The sequence below is a fragment of the Pseudogymnoascus verrucosus genome, assembly GCF_001662655.1.
Source record: "Pseudogymnoascus verrucosus strain UAMH 10579 unplaced genomic scaffold scaffold_33, whole genome shotgun sequence".
In the NCBI taxonomy this organism is placed as follows: domain Eukaryota; kingdom Fungi; phylum Ascomycota; class Leotiomycetes; order Thelebolales; family Thelebolaceae; genus Pseudogymnoascus; species Pseudogymnoascus verrucosus.
In genome coordinates this window covers 160,283-177,368 of record NW_017263684.1, presented here as the reverse complement: position 1 = coordinate 177,368, position 17,086 = coordinate 160,283, and the positions used below count along the sequence as shown (strand labels likewise).

At 50.4% G+C, this 17,086-nt stretch overlaps 3 protein-coding genes across 3 annotated transcripts; 2 read left to right on the top strand and 1 right to left on the bottom strand.

The window, feature by feature from the left end:
* Window positions 1-21: 21 nt before the first annotated feature.
* VE01_07353 (uncharacterized protein) lies at window positions 22-1,912 on the top strand. Its single transcript, XM_018276788.2, has 4 exons — window positions 22-437; window positions 516-613; window positions 663-1,343; window positions 1,444-1,912. Exons 1-4 carry the CDS (start codon window positions 71-73, stop codon window positions 1,597-1,599), a joined length of 1,302 nt encoding a protein of 433 aa, XP_018128791.1. The 5' UTR covers window positions 22-70; the 3' UTR covers window positions 1,600-1,912.
* On the bottom strand, window positions 1,626-5,907 carry VE01_07352 (uncharacterized protein; the record flags this gene model as incomplete). Its single annotated transcript, XM_018276787.2, has 12 exons — window positions 1,626-2,016; window positions 2,079-2,237; window positions 2,298-2,485; window positions 2,580-3,588; window positions 3,655-4,056; window positions 4,118-4,151; window positions 4,228-4,382; window positions 4,442-4,617; window positions 4,672-4,900; window positions 4,998-5,210; window positions 5,281-5,810; window positions 5,856-5,907. The coding sequence occupies 12 exons, from the start codon at window positions 5,905-5,907 to the stop codon at window positions 1,741-1,743; spliced, it is 3,423 nt and encodes a 1,140-aa protein (XP_018128790.1). The 3' UTR covers window positions 1,626-1,740.
* Window positions 5,908-9,602: 3,695 nt separating this feature from the next.
* Window positions 9,603-16,303, top strand: VE01_07351 (uncharacterized protein). Its single transcript, XM_018276786.2, has 2 exons — window positions 9,603-15,826; window positions 15,911-16,303. Exons 1-2 carry the CDS (start codon window positions 9,737-9,739, stop codon window positions 16,142-16,144), a joined length of 6,324 nt encoding a protein of 2,107 aa, XP_018128789.1. The 5' UTR covers window positions 9,603-9,736; the 3' UTR covers window positions 16,145-16,303.
* The last annotated feature ends 783 nt before the right edge of the window (window positions 16,304-17,086 follow it).

Sequence of the window (17,086 nt, the reverse complement as noted above, 5' to 3'; positions counted from 1 at the left end):
CTGAACTACAGCCCCTCACTACTCCACAACCTCAATATAGCCGTAGCAATGCCCAATCCACCAAGTCTATATGCGCAGCCCACGGACAATCCCACCCCCAAAAACAACTCCGACAACAACCAGTAATCACCCTTACACCCTCCCATCCCAAACCTCCAGTCCACTAACACACTACGGACCCCACCATATCATCCTTCCCACCGGCTCCGCGCCAAGACCCGTCGCCTACCCCCCACTGAACAAACGCCACATCCCCCTCGTCCCCGCCTCCGGCTTCGACATTCCGCCAAAGGGAGTAGCAGCAGCAGGGAAGGGGGAGAAAGAATCGGACGCAGCGGGTAGCATGTCGAGCGACCCGAAGATGTCGCAGGCTACTCTAGAATTGTTGCGCAAAGCGCGGAAGATGGTCCCGCCGATGCTGGAGAAATTCCATAAAGGTGTGTCTGGATGTTACGGTTTAATAAGGGAGGGAAAGATGGAAAGATGGAGGCCAGGACCAAGCTGACACAAGGCAGGACAGATGGGTAGGATTGCCGTCATAGGCGGCAGTGAGGATTACACCGGCGCGCCCTACTTCTCCGCTATGGCCAGCGCCCGCCTCGGTGCCGACATGGTTTGCCCTCTCTCCCTCTCAATAAACCACAAAGCTAACTCTCCTCTAGTCCCACGTCATCTGCGAGCCCCAAGCCGCGCAGGTAATAAAAACTTACTCCCCAAACCTAATGGTGCACCCCCTCCTCCGCTCCTCCCGCCACGCCACCACCAGCGAAACATCCTCCTCCCTCTCAAAATCAATCATCGATCTCCTCCCCCGCTTCCACGTCCTCGTTATCGGCCCCGGGTTGGGCCGCGACAAGCTCATGCAAGATGTCTGCGCCTCCGTCATCAGCGAGGCGCGGAAATCCGGACTCCCGCTTGTGCTTGACGCGGATGGGCTTCTACTAGCGCAGAACCGACCGGAGCTCGTGCACGGGTATCGCGAGTGCATACTCACGCCCAATGTCGTCGAGTTCGCGCGCCTCTGCAAAGCGCAGGGGATCGACCCGGGCAGCTTCAAAGGGGAGGGCGAAGGGGCGGCGGCGCTGGCGGAGAAGTTGGGCGGAGTGACGGTGCTGAGGAAAGGGGCAAGGGATTGGATTAGTGATGGGGAGAGGACTGTTGTTGGGGACTTGAGGGGGGGGTTGAAGAGGAGTGGTGGGCAGGGGGATACGTTGACGGGGAGTATTGCGACGTTTTTAGGGTGGCGGAAGGCGTATTTAGATAAACTGTGGGAGCATGACGGGGAGTTGGATAAGTGGGAGCTTTTGCAGCTGGCGGCGTTTGGGGGGAGCTGTGTTACGAGGGTGAGTTGCTCTGTTACCTTTTCTTGGTGAAGCGTTGCGGCGGTTGCGTGCTCTCTGGCTGTGTGTGAAGAAGGCACGGGCATGAACTGACATATTTCAGGAGAGCTCCCGCCTCGCCTTCGCTAAACGCGGCCGCAGCCTTCAGGCTAGCGACTTGACGGACGAAGTCGAAGTGGCCTTCCGGAACCTCTTTGAAGACGACAACGCGGGGAGCGACGGCGGATATATAGGTAAAGGGAGGCTTTCAAAAGTATAAATGAATATCTATCTGCGCGAAGTACACTGTCTTAAATAAGAGAACCAGCGAAGAAGCTCTAGTAAACTAATATAAACGGCAATAGAAATTGTTCTGATAGAAAATAAAGTATCTCGGAATTTAGGAACATACAAATCCACGTCAACCGAAGTTCGTTGGATGGATGTATTTACCTCCAAGATCGAAGAAACAAGGTGGATAACTGCCCAAATTAGTGAAGTCAAATGTACCGGGTTCAGTTTCGGGATCCTTTTTACTCGGGTCCACGTAACATTCCCAGCTGTTGATAATAGCGAGCCGAAGGTCTGGGACGTATTTTTTCAGCTCGGTAATCATACCGCTGTCTAGGAAGTCTGTATATGTAACCGCTGTATTACCGGGTAGGAGATTCGCATATGTGCCAAACCCAACGCAAGACTGTTTAGGCACCCAGTGTTAGCGAGAAGGACAGAGGTGGCAGAAGGGGCTAGGCTTCGCACGTTTTTATACCAAATCATGGCTTCGTTCCCAATAGCAATACAGCTCGCTTCGTCGCCGTAGCCGTGCGTGTCACCATCGTTACTCAAAATGGCGTATCCTCGCCCATATGTACCTTCAGTTGACCATGATTTCATGGCAGTGACAACGAGGTATTGGTTCTAATGATGGGCATTAGTAGGTAGTCCCTTTTTGAGGGCTTCTCGTGAGGTAATACACACCATGGTATTATTGTAGACTTCGATCATCGCGTTGACAGAAAAAGATATAGCCTTATTATTGAGAAACGCGCCGTTTGCAAACACGCTCTCGATTAATGTGTTGTTTTTTTTGCCCTCTCCAGGATTGACGATGTTAGAGACGGTCTCGTTTATCTTACCAAAGACCTTCTCTAAGGTGCTTCCAAGGACTATGATGATAAAACGAGAGTCAGTAATTCCCTGCAAAAGACGGTCTCGGCACATAAAATAAGCAAGAAGGTGCGGGGGGAGGAGGTTACTGACTTGTTGACAGCTCTGCCTTTACGTCAGTTTGATCGGCACCGTTAAGTTGAGTGTTAGATATCAAGCCGCTAATAACAGAGATTGCAGCTCCTCCTGCGTTGGCACTGTTATATCCAGCGCCAACAAGCCACCCTACGGAGGACATCGTTCCTAGTACACCCCCTAATATGGAAAATAGTGTCTGTACCGAGGTGTCGATAGGTGCAAAGGTATTAGAGATATCAGTCACAGTGGCGGCGAGTGTAACCAAGGTATGTTGAGTTATGCCTTGGTAGAAGTTCTTGTAGGCCGTGAAGAAGTTAACAACAGAAGCATGGATGAACATCGATTCTGGTGGGCAGTAATCGCTGCACTTAGGAGACGCATCTATTGTGCAGGAACTCGCATCGATGAAGCCGCAGTCGACGGTGGTGCCGCCATTTTCTTGAGCGGAACAAGAGCGAATTGATTGTTTAACGAAGGGTACAAACCAGTCGTCAGTTTTGTCGATAGAGTTATCGAGTTTCATGAGGTAGGCGTCCAGATACTCGCCAGCACGACTGTCCGACCAGGTTTTACTGACGATAATAGCCTTCTCTAAGGTGGGTGGATTCGTAGTCTGCCATGTCATAGCGCATATTTGGTCGGACAAGTCTCTATCAGGACCGCCGAGCACGGGGTTGTAGGGAAGTGTGCCTGGCTTTGTCTCGGGCACAGGATCAGGCTCAGGCAGCGCCATTATACAGTATTTCTCGCAGTTACCACTTCCAACTGAATCGGGAGGATGGGCGGCTTGAAGTCCGTATGACATAGGTGATTCGAGGTCACCATTGAGACCAGAGACAGCGAACTCGTAATTCCAAACACCAGGAAACAAGAAAGCAACTTCAGCGGAAGCAACATTTGTTGTTGAGGAACTTGCACTAACGTTGCTTCCTTTCCAGTCGCCGAGCTGTGTTAGATCCGTTTTAAGGGAGCGGATGTAAAGAACGTATGAAGTTTGATTGCAATCGCCGCACCAGTATACTTTCTACTCAATGAATTAGTATTGTTAGGTCCAAAGAATGGTAAGGGGCCTAAGAGGTCTGCAGCTTACCACTGTAGTTGGATCCAACGAGTAAATTAGGAGAGAGGTAGGTGCTGCTACATTATCTGCGGTTCCTGGAATGACACTTCTGCCTACAGCAGGGAGGCCACCGCCGACACTGTTCCAGGCCTGTACAGCAACAACGTGGCGACGACCTACATTTTGCGCTTCCCAAGTGTATGATAGGCCCTTGACCACAACTTCACTTAACCACGATCCAGGTGTATTGGAATCAAAAAGAAGGGCAACGTAGAATTCCGCCCCTTCAACAGCATTCCAGGATACTTGGGCACCGGTTGCTGTAGGCAAAGTCTTGATGATTGATGGACCTCTAATCGTTTCCGGGTCAGCAACTGCATCAACTACCTCAGACCAGTCAGACGTTCCATCGAACTCGTTATCGACACGGATCTGAATTAAGATTAAAATGTTATTATAAGATGGGACAGGGTAGTCAAAGTGGACAACGAACCTGATATTCGTAGTGCGAACCGTTTATTACCCACCTAAATTGACAAGTAATTAGCTTCTTATATATAATCAAGGAGAGAAGCAGAATTCAGAGATAATAAGCTAACATACGTATTATCAATTCGATTAGTAAGGACGGAACTCTCTTCCCAATCCGTAAGGCCCCAGTACCTGCTTCTTACACCGTACTTTCGCGCTCCATAAATTCTGGTCCATGTAACTGTAATTCCATATGGAGAGGCGGATGCCACTACATTAAACGGTACCTATCATAGAACATGATGTTAGTTACATATCTGGGTATTTAAGGATGCTAGACACATACCGGAGTATCTCTGCCTGGAAAGTTCGCAGGTATCGAGAGGGGAGATGCACCAATCCCAAATCCGTAGAAAAGTGCTACGCTGAATGCACGGGCAATTTGATACTCTCCCCGGGCGTTCGGATGTAATCCATCATAGCCTGAAGGGCAGGCCTGCGTTTCACAGCTGTAGGTGTCGCCTACAGAACCCGTTAGCTAAGTTCTAGCTAGAACCGCACTAATGAAATACTCACGAATATACGCCATTGCTATCGGTGACGCTAGAGTGTTCCACTTGGGCACAGCATCTCTTAATAGTGCGTTATACTCATCGGTAATCTTAGGCAGATCTGCACGGATGCTGATGGCCTTCCGCTGTACAACGTCACCAAGGATAATGTTAATGTTCGGATTCGCAGCACGAGCATTGTCGACGATAGACTTAATGCTGGCAAGGGTTCCATCGGGGCCGGTGACGAACCACTTAATACCACACTGTTAGCCTTTGCATTTGTAAAAAGAAACGGAATCACGTCGGTCCGCTTGAGTATGCGAGTTATTTTCTAGAAGAAATGCTTACCCCAAGATCATTAAAGCCAAGTAAAACCAAGAGATGCGTTGGCTGATAGTCTGCTACCATCTTCTGGATTTCCCCTTTAGTCTGTGCTGCTTGACGACCCCATAGTGCGAAATGGGATTGTTGGAATCGAGTGTTAACGTCGTCAGCGTAGCCTCCATAGACCATAGGCGGCTCGTCGGGCAGCGGATCCCCTTCCATACGGGGCCTTGCGGGCTATATCGCATCACAGTCAGCCGAGAACCCGCCATCTGCCTGTTAGCTAACAGAAAAGCTATGGACATACCGGTGCCGGGTTTGCCGGCTCACGAGTTCCCTTCCAGGGACCGACAAACTCAAAGTCTACGCTTTGGCTGTCGAGCCACTCCCAGAGCCGATACCTCCAGGTCCAATCTCCTTCCATGCCCTGTGAGATACTGTCTCCCACAATCATCATCTTGGCCTTAGCTCTTTTTATGAGAGGCGTCCTAGGTCCCCGTCTGAAGCGTGAAATTTGATCTGACATGGGAGCATGTGCATACTGCTCTTCGCGGCGCTTTTTGAGAACTGACTCCTCATTGCGGATTTTAAGGAGCGTCTTCTCGTCGGCAGATGTTGGTATTGCGTCCCGGGGTCTGGTCTTGATGTTGAAGTTGGTTGCGTTGTAGAGGAAGCTTTGTTCAAGGGAGGGCTTGTCATCGTTAGTTGCTACCACTTTGATGATAGTGCCGTTCGGCGTCGTTAGAGCGGGTTCTAAGGGGACTGCTAGTTGATCGGCAGCGATTGACGCGGGGTTGACAGCGGATGTAGGCGAGGCATCCCCAGGCGAGACCAACACTTTCAACTGTCAGACGTGGCCCTATATAAAGTATCATAACATACCAATGCTGATTATCCCTAGCCACACAGCAGTTAGATGCAAGAGGGGACCCATTTTAGGGATTTATAACAAGTGTTGAGTATAGGGAAGGTCAGACTGCGAAGGCACCTATGGAACCTTGACAATGGTCGACCAAAATATAATTTCGCTGGCAATGGGTACTATATAAGGGGTTGACAAACTCTGGCTCTAATCGAGATTTCTTGCTCACCGGCATTATTATTTCGCTAGTTTTTGCGTCCCGTTACAAATGCATCGAAGGTAAGGTTGTTTTGTTGGACCTGTTGGATTTTGTTGGAACTAGTGGCGCTGAAGGATGCGCCAAAGGATATACGGAGATATTGTCCAAAAGTTTTGTACTAGGCATGGAATTCTAGAATGTGTGCACTATAGCATAAAATTATGTATCGATCCTATGTAAAATGTAAGGCGATACACCTCTGTAGGTTTTTGTATACAGTAAAGAGAATTTTCACTTTGCCATAGATAAGCTATCCCCAAGAGCCTCAGCGAATCGATTTACACAATATAAGCTTATTGAGGATGTATCCCCGAGAGCCTCGGCGAGTCGATTTGCACTACTGAAAGCTTATTGAGAATGTAACCCCTATAGTTTAACTAGGTTAAAATCCACCTCCTAAAAAGGAAGGGGGAATAACTTACAATTGCGCTGCGGAACTTATGGGACGACCTGTCCAAACAGTTCAACAGCGCTATAAACCAGCTAAGCGCTGCCAAGTCCCTAGCTACCATTTCCCAGCTCAATAATTACGTTATAGGCAGCAGCGTTAGAGAGTGCAGCAAGACTCCACGGCTTTATTTCCTATTACACATGCAATTTTGCCCATCAATCTCGCTATCTCCGTCTTAGTTTAAAGTTGTTCTCTTAAGAAGAGCGGTTCAATACTACTCTCCGCCTTACAATGCGCTAGGCCCGTGCACCTTCGCGTTTTGCGATGGCACGTATACTTGTAGGGAAACGAGGACGTTCATGAGCGTTCGAGGTCTAGAAGCGGGATTGCACAACTTTAAACCACCTAACGAAGGATAAAAATAGCCTCATCTTCTCTCTGACTACCCTCCGCCCTCCCGACCGCTCGCCCTACGCGTATCCGATCCACGGCATTATCGACTCTTCGATGGGTGGCGTCGAAGGCGGGAATTGACATGTGTCGTCCGCATCGCGCCGCCGGGGAAGGCCATTCCGCTTCAGGAATAGCGCGGACTAATTGTGGGTGGAAGCGATATGCGTAACCGACCGCCAAATATTGTAGGTACCTTTCTATAGTAAATTATATGTAACACGACTTAAGGTTATAAACAGATAGAAATGTAGTAGAATTCATTAAATAAAAACATATATAAACTACCTAAATGCAGTATTAAAGTTCCTAAAATTTAATAGACTATATATATATACATAATACTACTTATGCTAGAAGCATTTAAATTTTATAGTGTTATAAAGTTATTAATTACCAAAAAAGGTGAAACAGTTGCATCTATTACAGGTGTAGAAAATGAAGAAAGTTGCGATTTTATTTAATTTGCTATGTAAATGTCTATTACGCATATCCCTTCCACATCCTTCTCAATTACGCATATTACTTTCTTCCACGATATTGTGCTGCTAGCGGACTTGCAGAGATGAGCTCTCTTCACTCTTGGGGGACTTTGCCAAGTACAGGAGTACATAGTAGCTAGCCGCCTAGGCCGCCTTCGGCCGGAGACGGTGTGCGGACCGTTAATAGTGCCGTGGTGCCCGGCTGATAGGGGAGGACCCTGAGTTATTTTGACGAGCGTGGGGATTCTTGTGGCTGCCCTGACCGGCGTTCACTTGGAGCCTTGTTTGCTTATTGAAGAAATGGGAACAAATGCAGGACCACGGTCATGCAGCGAGTACGGTGTGGAATGGGGATGACACGTGACCATATGCAGGTCTTAGCGTGATGTGAGCGTGGCCGGGGAAGGAATGGAGACAGGCGGAACACATGGGGTGATGATCGACGTGTTGGGCGTCGCTGACCCATGCGTCTGGGACTGGGGAGGGCCTTGGCGGTCAAGCCGCTGATGTCATGAGCAGGGATGCGGTGAGGGAGACTTGGCGGCTGGGGAAACGCTGTTGTTGAGTGGTTTTTCTTGTGTAGTTTGAGTGGTGAAGGAAGCACGGTGAAGGGGCTGATGTACGACATGGATTACGGAATGGACCCAGCCGCAGGATTACTGTGATGGTTACAGTAGTAAACTACTACTGTGCCGTACCGAGCGTCCGCGATCAATGTCTCAGTCGCCCTTGGCCGGGTTACGGGGGAATTATGCGGTGGGGGATAAGTGGAGGATAAGTGGCCTTTTCTGCCGCTATTTACTTGGTCGGGATGGGGGTGTCACGGTGTCAGCTGGTCGCTGGACGCGGGTCTGGCGTGGTTCTGGGCGATTTTGCAGGTTATGCTGGTCCTGTAGCATGGGCATGGTGGTGAGAATGCCTGCGCTCGGTGACGTTGGCGTGGGGTCTGATTGGCGAGTGTTTGTTAGATTTTGCTGTCGAATACGGCGTACGAAAAGGAAGGCGAACGAGGGAAGGAGAAAGGCAGGTCGTTGCCCGCGTGGAGGAGCGAAAGCCAGTGGTTCGGTGTAATCTTAAGTTAGTTGTCTTGTGTGCAGAAACGATAATGACCGTACAATGCCAGTTGTGCTCAGACACGGGCATTGTCGCGACGGGCTTGCCGATATTAACGTTAAACAAGAGGCCTTCCGGGTCTTGAACACAGAGAACGGAGAAAGATATCCGGCCTTCTATGTGCATCGTACCTGCGCCGTTCGTGATGCCCGGAACCCAGAAAGGCGGAGGAGGAGCCACTTGAGCCAGGCTGTCGGGCGGATAACTGTGGACTTTTTGTCGATGGAGAGGGGACGCTGAAGGGCCCGGTCGATGGCGGGGAGGATAGCCATGCTAGACTCGGAGAGTAGCGCAGGGTTCAGCGATGCCTATGAGGGAAATACTCCGGGGTTAGTGGTGGAAGTTGCTCGTCTTTAACTTTTCTGTCTTGTGGGAGTTCGAATTTTTTTGATATACATATCTTGTTCCTTCTGTCGGGTAGACGGTGAAGGGACCCAGGTAATAATATCTGGAACACTTATGCATCTCATATTGATATTTGTTCGTGGGGGTTACCATACAATTTTGACGGAGAAAAGAGGTCGTTGGTGTTCGTTGCTACAGCCATAATTAGCATATTTACTATCGTAGAACGTGCAAAGGGACCAACAGCAACACCCTCACAGACATTTTATCCCTTGCTTCACTGTCCTCACAATATTATAATATTGTTTGAGGGTATTCGTATCATGAGTGCCTCTCTCCCACGGTAACGCTCGACTCGTCGCACGGTGGGCGGTTTGTTTGGGTCGACACCCCTAGATGACCACCCTACTCGTAGCGTGGATCGGCGACCAGGCTCAAGACGTCTGACCAAGTCGTCAACCAGTGCTTTTTCCCACAAGATAGAAATGTAAAAACGTTGCAGCGCCTTTATAACTACGATTTTAGGAGTATACCGTGTTAATTATTATTAGAGACTCATTTCTGCGTTATGAGGCTTGCGTCTTGGGTGCTGTGTCCGCGCTTTTGCCCCTTATTCAGGTCCCGCTGTTCGCCTCAGATTCTGTTCCGGGTGGCACCCTGACGACGTCATAAGCCCACAGCCACCCCGGCACCTTCAAACCAAGGCCACCAACACCGCAGATTTCCTGAACCTCCAACGAATTGCGATCTTTGCGACACAGACAACATCAATACTACCTCAACGACGACCCCCATCGTGATTTGGCGCGTGTCTTCTTCCTCGTCGTAAGCCGTTGAAGTGTGGTGGACTGGGGAAGCGGCATGCCCAAAACGCCACAATCGCCCTCTGGGACACCAAGCGTACGGCAGCACACCCATTCCCGACGACCAAGTAACTCGCGGCGATCGAGTAGCGACAAGAAGGAATCGCATGCCTCGTCCTCGCCAAAGCGTAGCCCGAGGGATGCTCCAATATTGAGGCTGCCAGAGATACCATCGGGCCCTTCCTCTGGCATGGCGACGACAAGTAAGGGCAACGAGGTTTCCGCGACCGGCGACACGCAGACGGGACACCGAGCCAGCGATACCGTACCAGAGGAAGGCGGCGCACCCAAAAAATCGCCACAACCCGCAGAGCGAAATGGCAAGGAAGGGCCACCGCTGCAGGGGAAAGGAGGCAAAAATTCTAGCGAGGAGCTCGAGCGACTCCGAGAAGCGATGGATTTTCAGCTGAGGCTAACGCAGAAGCGGGAGAAGTTGGTGAAGCCGGAGCTGGAACGAGGAGAAAAAAGTGGTGAAAAAGCAGGCGGCAAATCTCGAGTATCCCCCATCCATGAGGAAGTAACAAATTCGCCGTCGCTCGAGGCCGCGTTTGCGAGCCCTATGGATACGGCGACAAGTTCGACGGAGTCGGTGAAGACTGTTCGAGGAGAGACCCCAGCGCCCCTCGCTACACGGACGCCGTCATATCCCTTCCCTCCGATGAAGACCTCAAGCTTTCTGGGTGGGCATAAGCCATTCACTACACTTTCGCCGACTGTTGTGCCTGGCAGGGATCTCGGGGGGTCTTATATGGACACACGAGAACAAATATTATCCGGTTCAGCAACACCCTCCTCAATCTCCAATTTCCAACCACCAGAAGAAAATTACCAAAAGGAGGACATCAACTTTCCCAACCCGAATTTATACGACCTCAGCCTGCTTCTTTCTGCAGAGCCCGGATTGGACCCGTGGTGGAATTCTGTGGTTGAGATAATGCGAGACCTTTACAAAGCCGATCGCGTGACGCTATCAATACCAGCAGATTCTACCGATGTAGAAAATGTTCCATGGGGACAAAAAGCAACATACAGTGCGGCTCAAGAGGATGCGTTCAGTTTATCATATTTGCCGCGGGGAAGCAGTCTGGGTCCGAGCACTGGCGGGACATATAATACCTCTAATTCCGAGTCCGTCAATGCTGACGAGCCTGGGTCTTTTTCCATGCCTCCAGCAAGCGCCACACATCCCGGTCTGCCTTCCAGGCATTCATTTACGACTATTGATGACACCAAAGGCCAACCACAGTCTCGAACGGACGCCGCAAAACAAGAGGCTAGGCCCAACCCACAGCTGTCACGAAGCAAAAGCTACCTGGGAGGGCCGTCAAGCCAACATCCTCGCGCGGGAGCCGGTAACAGTGCGCAAACCCTCCGCGATGTACAATTAGATCTACAAGAACTCGAGGGCCAGCAAGCCGAAGAAGAAGCAAGAAGGCCACCGTCATCTTGGGAGAGCCATGACACAAGTGCGCGGGAGACAAAGGGGAGGGTGTTCCCAGTTCTCCAGGCACTGGACTTTGAAGCAGACTCCCTAATTGATAGCGCTGGGGTGACTAGGGTATTGGAGCGAGGCAAGGTAATTGCCTTGACAAGAGACTTCCCGTTCATCGACAGCAACGAAGCCGACTTAAACGCAAGCAAGGCTGCGCTGAGAAACTCCAAGTTGCACGAGTCAATCGGTGACTCGAGTTCGAAGGGAAGGCCGTCACCCCTATCAAGGTCCCAATCTGCTATGAATACACACAAGTCTCCATGGCACTCTGGCCGTACCGCCAAGGGCCAGGCAAGCGGGGGCACAAAGCTGTCCGGTTTGGGGCTGTATGCACAAGATTTGGGAATGGATCCGTCGAACCTCAGATACGAAGAACATGAACAAGCACCTCCGTCGCCATGGTCACAATCTCCAGCGCCATCTCCTGCCGTGCGAGCAGATCCGAATGAAAACCCATTTTTCGCAGATGCCAAAATCGATGAGGAGTCGTTTAACCCAACACAAACCCCTCAGGATTATTCCAGCACACAGCAGCTGGAATCTATTGGCATCGATCGGTCATGTAGTGTCTTGCATATACCTCTATACCACGTCTTGCTCTCGAAGTCCGTTCAGACTTTCCGCCTTGACTCCACCATCATGGATTCAAGGTATGCTGGACGAGGAAAGCCATCCAAAACGGATGAGACCGAGACAACGCCTAAAGCACAACCTGCAATAAGAGAAAAGAAGTTGCCTATAGCAATTATATCCATCCTCAGCCCTATTATTCCATATCCGTCAAATTTCCGCCGCTCATTAGCGCACCTAGCGCCCCATCTGGCAACATCCTTTTCTCTCTGCAGGCATTACACGAATTTGGAGAACGAGATCGCAGGGTTGTCTCGAAGGCGACCACACAACTCTGGATTTGGCGCGGTTGCGCAAAACGTAAACCGAACTACCAATGAACGAACGTCGGCCAAATTCTCGCCAACAGAGGACGAGACCTTCCAAACATCAGGAGCTGGCAGCCTTACAAGCCCAAGCGACTATTCTGGCCAGTCAAGAAGCGTTCATGGCTCCCCACCAGGCACGCCCCTCTGGGATCCGGGAAGTGTGGGGCTTTTTATGGACAGGAAACCATCTGCGAATAGCCCAGGCTTCTTTGGAGGTGGAGGAGGGGATGGGTACTTTGGCGCAAAATCCAGTGCAAAGACAAGGCCCAGCGTAGGTCGGCTTGATACCGGATCAGCGGCAAGTGTTACAGGCGCAAGGAGGTCCTCGAAGGACTATTCGCCTCCGGATGCGAGACAGGCACTGAAAGCACTCCGCGATGAGAAGGAAGCCTCTGAGCAGGCGGCTGGTGATCAGAGGGAAGGTATCTATTCGGCAAAGTCAAGACAAGAATCAGATGCTTCTTCAACGGAACCCCAGATGACAGGGACAGCAAGGCATGTTCGAATCGAAGGCGCTAGGGAACAAGGCACGGACACTGGAGAGGCTCGAGATGCTGGTAAAAACAGGGCTGGCGGCAGCGAATCTACGATGTCGCCACGGCGCATAGCCCTGCGGACAGCGACGAGTTCGCAAAATATAAATCGGTCTGAGCGACAACACACCCAGCTACATTCGTACGGGGCGGATTTTGCATCAACCTTTCAATCACTGCAGCCGACGTCGATGACAACGCCAAACAAAGCATCATGGGCTTTGGGAACAAGCCCACCATCCCGGTCTGGGTCCATGTATGGGCCAGTTGATATGCCTCCACCTTCGGATCGTCTGAAGACGCTAATGCTCGATACACTTCCCGCACATTTGTTTGTGGCGCTTCCCCAAACTGGCGAGATAGTGTGGGTGAATAATAGATACCTCACATTCCGCGGACAGACAGTCACAGAGCTGCACCAAGATCCATGGAGCAGTATCCATCCAGATGAGCGCGAAGATTACCTTAAGGCGTGGACTCATGCTATTCGTTCTGGCGAACAATTCTCTATGCAAGTACGCATCAGAAGGTTTGATGGCAATTATAGGTGGTTCTATACTCGTGCAGTCGGCGGCCGGGATACTCGAGGGGTAATTGTGCAGTGGTACGGTTCATACATGGACATTCACGACCAGCACATCGCTGAAGTCAAAGCTGCGAGGCAAGAGGAGATTGAAGCCTCGGAGGCCAAGCATCGACTTCTCGCCAACCTTATCCCCCAGATTATCTTCGCTGCTACAGAGGATGAAGGTATCACCTTCGCCAACGAGCAATGGCTATCTTACACTGGCCAGGAGTTCGACGACGTCCTTGGTCTTGGCTTCATGGACTTTGTCCACCCCGATGACCTAGCAAGATGTCGCATACCAACCGACACGCGACCAACTCCTTCGTCTAGAAAATCCCGTCGTGCATTCGATGCAGCTATGCCTCCTTCGCCCGAGAAGGTTTCAAGGACGACTAGTCACTCTAACGTGTCGACTGCCACAGAAAACACAGTAAAGGGGATGCACCAGGCACTGTCGCGGACGAATAGCTCAAGCAGCGAGTCCGTGTATGAGCTTCCTAGCGCCGATTTGTCAGAGCTTGCCAGGAACGGCGTCATCAAAGTCACGACTGATAGCAACGGGAGGTTATCCTACACAACGGAGATCCGCCTCAGGGCAAAGTCGGGAGAGTACCGCTGGCATCTTGTCCGATGTGTTGAGGTCGACAATATCAACTTTGGGAGCGGCGCTGGTTCGTGGTTCGGTGCGTGCACTGACATCAATGACCACAAGCTTCTCGAAACGAAGCTGAAAGAGGCCATGGAATCGAAGGGCAAATTTTTGAGCAACATGTCACACGAAATCCGTACGCCATTAATTGGAATTTCTGGAATGGTCAGCTTCCTTCAGGATACGGTGCTCAACGAGGAGCAACTTGATTATACAAATACCATACAGACGAGTGCTAACAGTTTGCTTATGATCATCAACGACATTCTGGATTTGTCAAAGGTTGACGCGGGGATGATGAAGCTCTCGTATGAGTGGTTCCACACCTCGTCACTCATTGAAGACGTCAACGAACTCGTCTCGACAATGGCGATTTCCAAACACCTGGAGCTGAATTACGTAGTTGACAGCGACGTTCCTCCCATGGTGAAGGGCGACAGAGTCCGGATTAGGCAGGTCCTACTGAATGTCATTGGCAACGCAATCAAGTTTACTACGGAGGGCGAGGTCTTCAGCACCTGCCGTGTTTATCACGATAATGACGCCTTCCTTAATGAGAACGAGATTATGCTGGAATATTCCATTTTGGATACTGGACGCGGCTTCACAAAGGAGGAGGCCGACCTTATCTTCAAGCCATTTAGTCAAATTGACGGCAGCAGTACACGTCAACATGGTGGTAGCGGTTTGGGCCTCGTCATATCGAGGCAGCTGGTTGAGCTCCATGGTGGCCATATGGATGGTACCGCTGTCCCAGGCAAGGGTTCGACTTTCATCTTCACTGCTAAGTTTGGTCTACCGACCGAGGACGACCATCCAGAGCCGCCAACGACGCCACTAATGAAGAGAACGACTGAAAGCCAAACTTCGAGTGCTCCAGAAGTATCAAGCACCGCAAGACCTGGTCCTTCGATTTTAAATTCTGGGCTGACACAGTCGCCCCCTACCATTCCTCCGAGTGCCGAGAATGCCGCTACCTCCCCACAGAATATCTCGTGGAACAGCTCAAACCCGTCAAGTCCTTCATTGCGCACTCTGGCAACGCACTCGTCAGGGTCGTCTGGAAGTCACAGCCTCTGCCAATTCAATCAGTCCGCTCGAACTGGCTCGCAAGACTCGACAACGATGAAGCTATCGCCGCCGGAGAGTCGACAGGCTTCGACCGATCACAGCGTGCCTTCACCACAGTCTAGCGCATCGTCTCTCCCTCTCCCCGAACATACGAAGCTCTTCCGCCCACCATTATATTCTATCCTTGTCGTATGTCCGCAAACACACAGCCGCGAAGCGACGAAGAAACATATCGAGATGACCCTTCCGAAAAATATACCCTATCAGATTACGCCTGTGGCCAGTCACGAAGATGCACAGAAACTTCTCTCCGGCGACGACCCTATTATCTTTACACACATAGTTTTAAACCTACGGTTACCGGAGAACATAATTATCATGATGGACCAGATCTTCCACACGCCATCTATGTCCGAAACTTCCATCGTTATCCTCTCCGACCCCGTCCAGCGTCAATCGGTCATGAAGAAGGCGACATACCACGACTACGACCAGCTGGCAAAGCACGGTCGGCTCAACTTCATCTACAAACCGGTGAAGCCGTCGAGGTTCGCTGTCATCTTCGATCCGGACAAGGAGAGGGATTTGAGTACGGATCGCAACCGCTCGAGTGCTCAGCATGTTGTCGCATCCCAGAAGCAAAACTACCTCGATGTGGAGAAGCGGCTCGGGAACAAGGGTCTCAAGGTCTTACTAGTGGAAGATAATCTGGTCAATCAGAAGGTCCTCTTGAAGTTCCTCAGCAAAGTAGGAATTCATGTAGAAAAGGCCATGGATGGTGTCGAGTGCACAGAAACAGTGTTCGCAAAGCCACACGACTTTTATTCACTTATTCTTGTACGTCCCCTCCTCCCCTCCCAACCTCTCAGACATAACCTCCTTGGCCTACAGAACACGAGCTAACTCACTCTCTCTTCACAGTGCGATCTCCACATGCCGCGAAAGGACGGGTACCAGACCTGTCGCGAGATTCGGAGTTGGGAGCGGGAGCAAGGATACCCGCGCATGCCGATCATTGCGCTGTCGGCGAACGTGATGGTGGACGTTCTGGACAAGTGCGTGTCGGCCGGGTTCAACAGTTATGTGACGAAGCCCGTTGATTTTAAGAGCTTGAGCAAGGCGATGATTGATTTGTTGGATCCTGTTATTACGTGATTGAGCGGTCTGGTGCTGGGGTGCGTGGCCGGCTGGATGCAAGGCCGTTCGGGGGGAGGGATTGGGGGTGTTTGAAAGTTTGTATTACGGTTTGGGTGGTCATGAAGATGTACTATTAGAACAGGTATTGTGTTAATTTTAAATGATCTTGAAGAACTATATTTTGAAATAAAGTTTTGGGGTTCTGACTTGTGATAATTGAGCTGGGGTTGTTGAAACTGTCGGTTGGACGGGATGGTATTCCAGATGTTCGTAAATGGTGCAAGTGATCAGGAACCCGTACAGTTTGCATGGGTATTATGTTAATTTTAATAGTTTGAATAATTACATTTTAAAAATAAAATTTGAGGTTCCGACCTTTGAAAAGTGGGTTGGAGTTTCTGAAAGTGTTGATCGAATTGTTGTTGCCACGGGAATATTGTCATAATATTTAGTCTACTTCACCTGGAAATAATGCATCAGGCACGGAAAACGGCTTGCATCGCTCAACAAACTGTGGTTTACATTATAATTACGGGAATACAATCTGTAATAATTATTATATATTTTTCAAGTCTCAATTTTTAATTATAAGTTTCTATAATTTAATAAATTACGGTCGGTGGTTGTTGCCATGCAAAATGATAATAGTATCAAAGGCGGCAGCGGCGCTCGCCGAGAGGCGGCAATCTAGCGTGGTGATCTGGATGTTGATCTGATGCGTTGCGCTATTCCAGATTCGGTGGGTGATCTGCGAGTTGATGGTGATTCGGCGTAGACAATAGCCAATCCGGCGTTGCGAAATAGTATTGTTGCCCTTGACAATGGTAGTATAGCTTGTTGTAGTTGATAGCCGTTGCCAGATCAGCACGCCAAATCACCCAGCCGCACTAAGGGGGGTATATAATCAGGGTCCGCGCCCGCCCGCGCGCGAGCGCTTGTTTTCTTTCCCCTCCAGATCGA